The 13,676-nt window shown below is 30.8% G+C and overlaps 1 protein-coding gene across 7 annotated transcripts in view; it reads left to right on the top strand.

Annotated features, from left to right (window-relative positions):
* The window catches only part of LOC124530283 (cAMP-specific 3',5'-cyclic phosphodiesterase-like), a 155,233-nt gene that overhangs the window by 131,742 nt on the left and 9,815 nt on the right, over positions 1 to 13,676 (top strand). For all 7 annotated transcript variants that reach the window (XM_047104363.1, XM_047104359.1, XM_047104361.1 and 4 more), the window contains one exon: positions 4,404 to 4,516. In XM_047104363.1, coding sequence (XP_046960319.1) covers positions 4,404 to 4,516 — 113 coding nt within the window. The remainder of the gene's footprint in view (positions 1 to 4,403; positions 4,517 to 13,676) is intronic.

The following is a 13,676-nucleotide window of genomic DNA, read 5'->3' as shown; positions in this document are numbered from 1 at the left end:
GTCTTCGTTGATCTGTCCATCAAAGTCCATTTTGACCATAAATTTGAAATTCTGATATCCCTGTAAATCGTTTCAAATTTATTTTACGTAGATAATAAAGTGAGGCAAAAGTTAAATTGTTATTTTCATACATCCCACTGAACAAACATTATTTCAGCTACTTTTCCTCTATTAATTTATTAAGCTATAATAATGTTACTAAAAAATCGTATCCCAATGCTTGTACTTGAATAAACTTAAGAGGAAATATCTGTCACGTGTTTTGTGTAAGATATAAATCCATTCATGCCAACTAACTTTATGGCGCGTGCCCAGCATCATGTTGCAATATTACGTCACGGGCATCGGTAGACTACTTCATGCACTAAACGGTCAGGCGATGTATCAATGTTTACTTATACTTACCCTGAGGTCAAAACTCATGAACTATCTGGATTGTGACGTATTTGATCACGGCCCACAGTCGTGTTCGTTAGCAACAGTAGTGTAATCGCAGAAGGTCGAGGCTTATCAGGACCTCTGTGTGCATCTTTGACAGACAGTATCGATGATTTGAAGGAAAATAATCGCTTGTTTGTTACCGGAACCGCTCGCTTAAGGCCGTTACTGATATAATACATAAAGCAAGTATTTTTGTTGAGGTAAACATGGATAAAACATTGGGTATTTATTATTATATAATGTCCAAACCACATATATGCTGCTTAATTATAATTTTTATATTATGACATGTTTTTAGAAAGCTGGCACTATTGCACTGCTAAGTTTCTTCAAGCGCGTAAAATCATTGGACACCTGATATCTCTCCGCATACAATTGTACATTATAAAACCTCCTGCATGGATAACAAGCAAACTAGTATTTGTTATTGACCGCAATTATACAAACAATTACACAACTATATTGATAAAACTTTCATAGTAACTGGATGTAATTTACTTAGTCATTAAATGATATTCATTTGTCTCAGTCATCTGAGTGACATAAATCACGTCCGCCATCTAGACATCTAGAGTCTAGACCAATTACAGGATAAAAGGCCAAGACTCCGATTATAATAGCAACTAACTCATTTGAAAAAGATACTATCTACGTATTTATACATAATCTATATTTAAATATTTTTTATTAGTGATATTCTAGATTAAACTACCTATGTATATGAAGATATATAATTTGTTATTTATGAACGACACACTTATTATTATCATATCAGCTACTGTTTTATGTATCGCTTATAGACTTACTATTAATAATAATTAATTGGTAACACTAGATTGCTGATATCGCGTCGTTTGTCAACAACTCTATCCTAAACAATATATAAATGCGAAAGTGTGTTTGTTTGTTTACTTTCGCGTCTAAACTGCTCATCACCATCATTAAAATTAGCGTATATTGTCACAGATACAGAAAAAATCATGGGGTAGCGTTAATCTGTACCATCCCCACCTCCGCACAAACAGCCACACACAAACGCACGTGCGTGCGTGAAACCGCAGATACGGCCGATCTCTGATAAAAAATGGAAAAATATTTTTTGAATTAATTTTGTAATATATAATTATTTTAACAGGTTTACAAGAAGCTTAAATTTATGTTGACTATCCGACTTTCACATCTCGTTCGAATAAAATCCACCTACTTTTAGCTAGATCGAGACAGATTGAGCATTTTTATTCAAATATGACCAAGTAATAAATAATATCATCATTCTCCTGCCCTTATCCCAATTTTATTTGGGGTCGGCACAGCATGTCTTCTCCTTCCATACTTCTCTGTCAGACGTCATCTCACAAGTAACATTCTTTCTAGCCATATCGTCTTTCACACAGTCCATCCATCGTTTCCTTGGTCGTCCTCTACCTCTATATCCATCTACATCCATGCTCAAGGCCTTCCTCACAATGTGTTCCTCCAAGTAATAAATAATAATAATTTTTAATTAATCAAAATCAGAAGCAGAAAGAAAAAATGGAAACAAGTTTAAAATTAAAATCAGTGTTAACAAAATTATCAAAACAAAAACCACCGCTTACACGAGACAATATTAATATTTAATCATTATAATAATTCATTAAAATTACTTTTAATAGAAAACATGAAAATGTCATTATGGTATAGCATTGTATATATTACGCAATGTTGAAATCAGTAATTTCATATAAGTTTTATTACTAATTGTAAAATTATGCACTTTTAAACAATGATATAATTATTCATTCGATATCAAAAATCTATAAAATCATAAAAGCACTTTTAAATCTTAATATTATATATGGTATATGTAGGTCTAAATATGAAAATAAACTTATAACTTATAAAAGAACCGGCGAAAAACTTAGCCTTTTGCACCTCTTAAAAACACAGTATGCCAGCAAAGTACGATTATATTTATTCATCTCCTTTTTATCCTTAAATAATCTTGTATTGAGTAATTAAATGCATATGACATTTAATATTGATGTTTATTCGAATAATTGAGCTTTAGATTAAATAAATAAAAATTAAAACACTTAAAAATAATTCCTGCAGAAATCATGACCGCGTGGAATGGTGGCAAAGCAACCAGCATTTCACTATTGAATCGCAATTACGATTCTATCCAAAAAAGTAACCCTCCTATGTACAACCATACAACACCAGTGGAGGCAATGTGTTCAGTATGAATTAGACATATAACTATAATTTCAATATGAATAAAAAAGATTCAATTTCAAATTACCCGTGATCAACTACGCTTAATACTCCAACTATACCAACAGAATGAATGCATTTTATTTATAACTATTTTTTTATGCAAAAACTTTATATAAATAGGTAGAGAACAAACGGTTTTTTGTTTCTATTTCTTTTGTTTGTCAACCTTTTTTTTCTTTTTTGCTTGGTAACTATTTTCGTGTTCTGATATCAATAAAAAACAAATCTGACTGGCAAAAATATTTGAAACATATACGTTTATATGTCGAGTGTGTTTTCCTCGAAATTTCAATAATCGTTTTTATATATTAAAATATAGGTAGGCGGATGGCCAAATGGGATACCTTATAGGAAGTGGTCACCACCACCTATAAGTTAGCACGGTACCAAATATAAATTACCACTCCTTAAATCTGTAATGCGTTGCCGACCTTAGGAACTAAGATCCCTTGTTTCTGTAGTGCCTTTGGTGTTGGTTGGCTCACCCAATCAAACCCAAGAGCACAATCTTAGTTATTGCTGAATAGTGGTACAATATGTGGTGAGTGGGTGGTATCTATCCAGATGGGCTTGCAAAAATTCCCCTCCACCTTTTTTTTCTTCTACCAAATGAGCTTAACGATAAAATACAGAATCAAATAACATCCAATTAGCTTTGAAATTCCTACTGTAATATAATTTTAATGAATTATTTGTGCACAATTATTATGATTTATATAAACAAGCGCTCTGTTACTACCAATTAATTGTTCTCTTGTTAAACACATCATACACGTTTCACGGATCAATAACCAGAACAAAATGGAACGGCAACTTCACTTAGAATTTGCGGTAGCAAACCATTAATTATATTTTAGAATTTAAATTAAAAGTCCACACTTATATAGGGCATATATGATTATTTTTTATTTAAAAATACAACAACAGTGTTTTCTGATATATTTATTTGATTATATATAAAAAATGTATGCGCTATTTTAGGTTAATGATCTAAAGCCTTCTTGAGAAGAATATTTGGAGCTTATTCCACTCTACTGCTCTAATGCGGGTTGATGGATACACATACAGGTTTCCTCAAGATATTAATTCACCGCCGAGTAGGCGATGAATCCCATAGCTTAAGAAATATTAGTGGTTATACTATTAGACAGGTTTGAACCTGCAATATTCCGTTAAGATTCACGTATTCTAACTATGAGTACTGGTGGTGCATTTCCACTTTCATCACCTGAAATAGTTAATTTAATTTTAATAGTAGTGAGTTTTATGAGTTGTGAGCTGAGATGGCCCAGTGGTTAGAAGGCGTGCATCTTAACCGATGATTGCGGGTTCAAACCCAGGCAAGCACCGCTGATTCATTTGCTTAATTTGTGAAGGAAAACATCGTGAGGAAACCTGCATGTGACAAATTTCATAGAAATTCTGTCACATATGTATTCCACCAACCCGCATTGGAACAGCGTGGTGGATTATGTTCCAAACCTTCTCCTCAAAGGGAGAGGAGACCTTTGAGCCCAGCAGTGGGAATTTACAGGCTGTTGTTGTTGTTGTTGAGTTTTTTATGAATTATGTACTTGAATAATAAAGATGAAATCAAGATATAGATATAATAATAAAAAAACTTATTATGGTTTTCACTCGATATTATAGTAATAAATGATTATTTTAGGTTTTTCGTCTCAATTATTTATTTATTGTTACAGATGAAGCTTACATGAAGTTAGCGCTCGAGACAGTTGAAGAGCTGGATTGGTGCCTGGACCAGCTCGAGACCATACAAACACACCGTTCTGTCTCTGATATGGCTTCGCTCAAGGTAAGTAACTAAGCGAGAACCATTTATGTAAATAATGCGGTGTTCTCATTAAGATTCAATATCGTCTGTGTCACAATCAACATTATATTATTTATTGCATAATCAAGTCATAATACCCGTTATTAAATAGAAACATTCAATATGTTAATTATACTGAGCAATTTTAAATTATTACAGTATTTTTTCTCGGCCGCATCTGTCTCTCTGTGTGTCTGAACGGATAGTCTCAAAAACTACAACTTTCGTCAGGATATTTTAGTAATGCATTGTGTTTTGTGATTTTACTCAATATTAGAATAAATTAACTGATAAACTCTGCTAGAGCTTGGCGCGTAAACCCATAACACAAAAGATAATACATATAACGATATAGTAGTTTTATGGAGACCCTTATTCTACACGAGCAAAGCAGAGACGAGTAGCTAGTGTCATATATGTATATTATACATGTAAAATTTAGACTGAAATGCGTCTTAAGCAGTCGTTAAATATATCCGAGTGTGGCAGATATTTTAAATATCGCTTCACAAAGAACTCGCGTCTTGTTTACTTAAGATATATATCTTGACGTTGCGTGTATATTACGTCACTTATCATCGCATCTCTAGAAAATGCTTTCAAAACTTGAAACAGATAACGTATTACATGCGGAATTCAATGATCGATCGCATCGCAACCTAGAAAAAGATTTTTTTCCTGGAGTTGTGATTGATGTATATCATATATTGATATTTCTTAAACAATGACCTCAATTTATTACTGACGAAATAATTATGAGTCAGGATTTATGAAAGCGTGACTAATGTTAATTTTACTCTCAAACGGTAATGCGTTTATGATCTTACGAGACGCACTCTCATATAAATAGGATAAAGGTTACCAACGATCGGTATATGGTGAAAGGTGTCGGGAAATTTTGTCCCATGGTTGTGGAAGACGAGTTGGCGTGAATGGCAATCTGATTGAATATTTTTTTGAGTTATTTATAATTTCGTGCTCGTTTGAAATGATGTAATATTAGTGTATTGCTCCTATTTCCAATTTACGAAACCTTCAAAGAACTTATCCTTTGAAGGTTTTATAACGACAAGATTTATTCTATTATTTCGTTTAACATTACATATAATTTTCGATTCGAAACAAATAATATTCAAAAAACATCGCATAGAGTTCAAAATATATCCTAAAATATAAAACGTAAAAGCATTAATTGCAGTATATTTTATTAGCCATGCTTCGATTTTCAGGAAGTTATTCAGTAAATTAAAATAAATTTACAAATAAAACAATATTAGAGATTTCTCATGAAGCTTATTGAAATGTGAAACACATTTTAACAACGCACACAAAAGACATAAGATTAGTTACAATTAATTGAATATTAGCCGTCGCCCGCGGCTTCACTTGTATTTTAGATTCGTTTCTTCTGGTTCTGGTAAAAACTAGCTTCATAACAAATTTCAACCAAATCAGGTTTAGTAAAAACCCATTTGAGTACGTACATCAATAATTCTTTTACCTATACTTTTGTTCCCATTTTCAAGGGTAGGGCAAAGGAAGCACATGCACAATTCGTATAACATCTTAGTTCCAAAGGTTGGTGATACATTGCAGATATAAGGGATGGTTAATATTTCTTCCAGACTGCCTTAAACCTACTAAAAAAAATAAAAACAAAACACAATAATATATTATTTATTTCAAAAATCTACAAAAATAACAGTAAGCATGCATTTGGATTTATATTCAAAAACCGCTTTTGATGCTAGCTCACTATACAATATCAGAAAATCATGACATTCAAGATTTTCTCAAATGAAATATTACTAAACATATAAAATATCAGTAATAATTTGGAAAGTCACGTTCCGACAAACCCTAACGTTTGCATTAATGTATTTTAACAATACAATTTTCGTAGAAAAACAAATATTGCCATATAACTTTAGATACATGTTACAAGAAGGGATCGCCTTGTGGCTAGAGCATAGACCAGCAATTCTGGTATAAGGTCAGGTGATCTGTGTTGTGTAGGTGGTGTTTAATTTAGTCTGAAAACATGCACAAATACGCGTTGGAATAGCGTGATTAAATCCTTAAAAAAAATAACATAATGTAGAGGGTTACTTAAATGCTATGATCATTTTAATATTAATACAACATGTATTATATAATTATTATATTACATAATTTTTATACGTGTCGCCATTTATGATTAAATTTAATCGAAAGATATTTTATATGTTACATGCCCTTAATTCGTTAATCACTTGGTAATTAATGATAATTATTGTTTCATGACTAAATTAACCGAAGTTTAAACCGTGAACGTACCGATTAGCTTATTTTACAAGACGATTTAGTATCATTAAGCTTGTTATAGTCACTTAACAACATTTATCAAAGAATGAATGTATGTTATTCATAAGTATAGGTACTTTTATTTTGTATAAACTACATATTATAGGATGAATGGAATCTATCAACAAATCATCATCATCATTTCATCATTTTGTCCACTGCTGGACAAAAACGGGCCTCTCCAAGTGCACGCCACTGTGGTCTTTCTCTGTATTATATTATTATATAATAATTTAAATAACCGGAATACTGACTGCTGTTTATATTACGACTTATTTCCACTGGTTTTTACATAAATCTCTACACCTTTTTCATCAGATCATTCAAAATATACGAAAATATATTTTTAAGAAATTGACGTAAAAGTTTATCAAAATATAAGTCAGTGACCTTAAACAACATAGGAAGGTATTATTTATTATTGATACGAACAACATAGGTGTATGACGTACTATTAATACTGAAGGGCACTACAACGATACCTTCGCTCTGCCGTTTATCGTTATAAACATATTATTTATAATTCGCTTTGAAGTGGTCTATGTATCTAGTATTCTATACATACATCTTTCTGCATGTGTTAATTTTTATATATTTTTTTTAATATTCCTGTCTCTGCATTATAATAAATTTAATGGAATGAAATATATTTAAAAAATATAATTAAGTAGATTCGCCATTTAGCCGATTTGTCAATTAAGGCAGATTATATTAATATAAAACTGATTAATTAATAATTCGAACATGATTAAACACATTCAATTCAACATCAGGTTAAAATAATTTTAAATATTTGTGCTATTTGCCCGTAATTATAACCTTACCTTTTTTTTTTAAAATGTAACAACAATAAATATATATGTAAGTTAATGCTTCAAGTCAGTAATTGTGCGATGACACGTTTTGCAAAATAATGTATGTGTAAAGTAATCCAAATTGAATCTCCAATGTCGTTTTACAACCTTGTAATGTGTAGTGTGTTTGATCTATTCTTGAAATTTTAAATGATGTTTAAGAAAACAGTAATGCCGAGGTTGCCTACATAGTAAAATCTAACGGTTTCATTTGCATATATATATAAACGATGGAATGTTACTCGTTATAGTGTTGCGTTAAACGGATAAGGTCCACGGTCGCAGCTTGCGCTCCGTCGGTCACGTACGCCCTCAGACCTACGTTTAAAGGCGGCGCCCGCCTTACAACAACAAACACAATAATTTATCTACTCATCTTTGAAGATTGAGTCACAATCATCCTAACGGCACAAAGTTGTTTTTGATTCCCATAAATTGGATTGGAATAAATATTATTCAATTGGAGAACTAGGAGATGGCATTTAATGTATTTTTATCCGCTTGACGAAGGTTCAGCTTAAATAGATCTTTCGTTGTTTCTACTATGGTACACGTAACGGTCTCGCTTACTGGGAAAATGACTAAGAAAGATTAAAGAACATTTTCTCCCGTTAAATTTATTTATGAAATAATGTTCTAATTATGTAAACATTTCATTCTTGAGATAATAATAAATTCAAAGAATATCTACAAGGTTTACCTGACTTACGAGGTGTATCGTACTCTGATCTGATTCTATGAATTTCGTCAAGAAACTTTAGCCTAAAATCAAACATGATATGCCGAGAGGTGGTACCCACTTTGACTCATATGTAAACTCTTTATTTTGTGTATATTTATTTTTAATACTGTTATAATAAGATTCACGTGATTCCAATGCTATGCTTAAAATACAATAAAAAATTAAATAAATGTTACAAAATAACGCATAAAAGCCCGATTTATCGCCTAAAGTGACAAGTCTTGGGTAGGCTTAGATGATCCTTGTGATCTGCAGCATTATAAGTCCAATTGGACAAATAGTATAATCGTTACCAGCTAATTAAGTCAATTATCATACTTCTTAACATGATTTTCTTATGAACTAGTATTTTTTTTAATTTGGTAAACACAAAACCTTAACACCACCCAAAATGCTGCAAACAGAAAATATTCTTAAATACTATATATGCGTGTATAATTTAAACATTTTTGTATGAATACCTTAGTTTATTATTTTTTTAAAATATCAAACGTCTGATAAAAACTTGTCTCGTTCGATTTTAGTTAAAAAAAAAATTCAAGTTGTTTTCCTCTGACTCCATGAAAACACGTCAATATTCTATTTTAATATTTTTTACACGTATTTAACACGGTTACTATAATGACTACCATTGAAAATTTACATGAAACAAAACCTAAAGAAACATCCTTTCTGTACGCCGATACGTGTCTTTGAAATTCAAGGTAAGCGTATACGTAAGCTACTGGGAACAAAGAAAACCACACTTGTTCTCAAAATTGCACTTTAATCTCGAATCGGTAATGTTTTCATTTCTAATATCCGTTAATGACTAATTATTCGTAAGTACAAATAATGAATCATTTTAATTATGTATTAATAACTGATCTGTGCGTAAACAACACATGGATGTCTAAAATTGAGCTTTATGAAACAAAAAAAATGTATACCTAATAAAGTATATACTCGAAAGTTATCATATTTTTTGATATTTATTATAAAAGTGAAACTTATAATTGTGATTTTAAAATGACTCTAATTCTCTAACAAGCTGCTATAGTACACTACGCTATTATTTATTTTTTTCGTAAACCAAACATTGGCTTAAATAATTAAAATTATTAAACAATATTTTTCCGAATAAGAGATTTACTAAGATTTATATATATATACACATTTTGTGTGAATTAATACGCCTTCAAAGATTTCAAAGGCACTTAAAATATTAATGAGAGGGCTTGATTTGTAGATTTGAACTTTGTATAGGAAGGGTCGCTCTTAATTCAGAATTGTATTACATAGCGGATTAACTTTCATTAGTGTCCTTATTGATCTGCATAATAACATATAACTTATAGTTAATTTCTTTATTCAAAGTTTATGCAAAACAACTTTTACACAAAGATTTACAAAAAAAAGATGTTAACCTTGTGCGATTAAATAATAGTTAAACAATCGATGGATTCTTGTCAGCTGGCAAAACAATCGATAGTGAAACATAAATGCTACGTCTGGTTACTTGAATGACCTGATTACGGTGTGACGTATTCAGCGACCTCAGAGCAACAGCCACCGGCCACACCGTCACACATGAAGGTTGTCACAACTAGCCGGCTACAATAGTCCGTTCGTCAGTGTAATTAGAAAAGTGACCACTTATCGTGTATTCTGTTCCGATTGTTCATTTTCGTCCGATGTCACAAGAAGATGCTATGCATAAAAAATATTTCAGTCTTATTATAACTAATTTTGACTATTAGGCTCTTATTAGTTCAAATTTATAAATATACATACACCTTTGTATATAAATTGTTAAATGAATGAAATATATTTCAATCGATTATGATACGATTCAAAAAAGATATTTTTATTTGTGGTTTAATTTAGAAGAAAACTACTTCTTTCTCCGATTCGTAAAATTATATCAATTTTGTACAACAAAAAGTTTTATTACTACTTAATGTCTTCTGACGCTTATTCATGTATATAAACGTCATTAATGTAATTTATATAATGTATTGAAACACAGATAATTTAAAAAATGTGTGGATTTATTATCATCTTAAATGTTATATTATCAAGGTTTCTGTTCAGGAAATAATCAAATATTGAACTGCGTGACGTAGTTCGACGTCAAGCTTACCTTTACCGTATACGTAGATGTAGACTGGTGTAATAGGATCAATACAGTGTCGTGCTAGTTTTAATACAATTTTGTATCGAGTTTCTTAGCAATACAGACACGATTCATTTTCAATTTTTTTTCTACAATGTAAATATAAATTATACAGCATAGTTCCCTTTGAATGTGGTCTTGAGTAGTGTTTGTTCAATTGGGAAAAATTATATGCTTTTCATTATTGCATAACAAAATCTGTCTAATTTTACCTTTTTAATATAGTAATTATTAAATAAATTGACACTTACGTCAATTATGTTGAAAGTTATGTCAACAATGTAATTAATTTACTAATTATTTATGTTCGACAAACCGTAGGTGAATTTTATTGTTTTCTACAAATAACGATTTCTTTTAGATTCTTTAAATAAAAGTTAATTTATAAAATACATATATGAAAAGCTACAAATAGAAAAGTAGATTAATTATAGAACACACTTGTCATCGAGTGATTTGAAACTAGGACACGAGCACATGTATCCAAATGATATGACATAATACCACCCACATAACTATGTGGTGACGTTGAAATACTATTTTAATAGATGCCAAAGATACATAACACACTTATAAATGAAAGCAAATACTGTGTGTGTCGTTAAATGCTACACACAATATGTAGGTCAGGGCCGCTACCAGTTTGATTAGTGGCCGTAATCAACACGTGATTCCATAATATTTAAATATCTTACAAAATGTATCTTATCTAAAACCTTTACGTTTAGTGATTCAACCGCCAAATGTCATACAATATCGATCAAGCCCACCTTAGCAACAGATCGTACATACAGGTCGATCTTATCTATCGCTGAATAGATGGATTGCTCTGACGACAAAATACTGAAATGATTACCAATCTTACCATCAACTTATAAATATAATTGCTGTCATTGTACTTACACACAATAAAAGTTTTAGTTTTACAGTTTGTTGTGTCTGTAATTCGTCTATTAAATGCTCTTTTATTTGTAAAATTACAGGATTTTCTTCAACAAGTATTTTCCATCTTACTACCACTTTATTGCATTGTTTTGTTATGACTAAGTAATCGAAGGTAACCGAAAGTGTGATGAGTATGAGTACTGACGGATGGAGTAAAGAAGATGAAAGCTGGCATGAATGGAGTTGTAAGGAGGGGTTTCAGATAGATAGGTGGATGTGAACGATCGAATGACAAAATAGAGGAAAGTGGAAGGAAAAGATATCTTGCTTGAGATAAGGGTAGGGAAAAGGAAAACTAGCTACTTTAAGGGCTTCTACTGAACGTTTATGTATTGTTGATATATTAGTATCATTTGTAGATATGTACACACAAAAATAACTATTTGAATTCAAGTATTAATGATAGTCTTATCTAATAGATAAATATGCCATATATAATTGTAATTTGTTTTCGAATAACGAAATCTTTTGGCGCGATATTAATAATAATCTTTCGGGGTAGCGTAAGTATAAAATAGTAATGTAATGTAAATCTTGCAGGTAAGAGATATATCACATTATAATAACGTCCGGCCCTATATTTTCTATAACGTTTTTAAAGATTACTAAGCTGATCATCATAAATCGCAATTTTTACTCATAAATACATTATAAACAATGAATGGTAATGCGTAAATGAAAAGGAAACGCTTGCCAGAATTCATAAGAAACAACTGTTCCTAGAAAAAATTACAGGAAGTGTGAGATATTGAATGATTGTGTATTATCTTAAACGCCTTTAACTTTGTATTGTGTTTGAAGGGAAAATGCTTACATAGATTTCTTTGCAAATTAGGCTATTGTAGATTTTTTTTCTTAAAATTACTAGTAGACTATTGTAATATTAAATTTGATCACATATTGTTAGAATGATATTCTAAGACAGGGTTTTCGAAAAAGTTTTTTTTTTTTGTTTCGCTTAGGCATATAAATCAAGGCTCACGATTAGTCGCCTTAATCCATTAAACGCATCAAATACATACCCGATAACATTATAAAAAAGTAAACAAACGTTTACAACATGTACGTGTGAGGCGGCACGTACCACGTGGCCATATAGGAGTAAATTATAAATAAAGAATTTTATATATGTCGACGTATCAACCGTTACATTTTTTTAGATCACTAGATAGACGTCATATTACGTTACGAGAGTGATGACTCACGATAAATATGATTGATGTATGGACCGCAATTATATATAATAATATTAATGTTAAGAATGTTGTAATAGTTTAAATAATATTGCAATACATACAGACATCACAAGAAAATCCAATGTATCTTAAATATAATGTATAATTAAATAGTATAGATACAGATAATTTAACCTTTGGAAACTATAAAAAAAACACGCACAATGTAAGGTAGCGGTAACAGGTAGACAGAGTCTACCCGTGACCACGAACGCTGTAAAGTGCTCGAAACGTCGGGATGTCCAAAATAATTAATATACGCGATTAAAATCCGTAATAACTAGTTTTATTTAAATGTGTAATAATCGCGAAAATTTAAGACAACATTAGGTTCATATTTCTACAATTACTGCATGCAATTGCATTTATACCTAAATTTGCCTTTACAATTTTTCATGTTCTACTATGAAATTAAAGATAAGATGTAATTTTGCATACATCAGAGTTCTCTAAAACATGTAAATCCATCAACCCGCAGTGGAAAAGAGCAATGAATTAAGTTTTGAATCCTCTTTGATACAATAAAACCTTTGTCCTGTCATGCTTTATGAATAGACATTTAATAATAGATGAAATCAAAACATATATCAAAATGTCCTCCTCTTCAGAAGATCAGAGATAAAAATAATATTCCATTACTTGATTTCATTATATTTTTATATAATCATAATTAATTTAGTTTACTAACTAAAATTTCTAATTGTTAATATTAATTTGCCGGTAAGTAGTTTTTGCTAGTATGACCATAAAATGTAACAGTTGGCAACAAAATTGTAATAGTTCTGGAACCAAAATATTAATTTATTTATATAAATATATGAAAGTTTTTCCTGTAACAGTGATTTTTGTTTCTGAGTACATCCATTTT

Source organism: Vanessa cardui, chromosome 6 (genome assembly GCF_905220365.1).
Source record: "Vanessa cardui chromosome 6, ilVanCard2.1, whole genome shotgun sequence".
Taxonomy (NCBI): Eukaryota; Metazoa; Arthropoda; class Insecta; order Lepidoptera; family Nymphalidae; genus Vanessa; species Vanessa cardui.
This window is presented reverse-complemented; position numbering and strand designations above follow the sequence as displayed.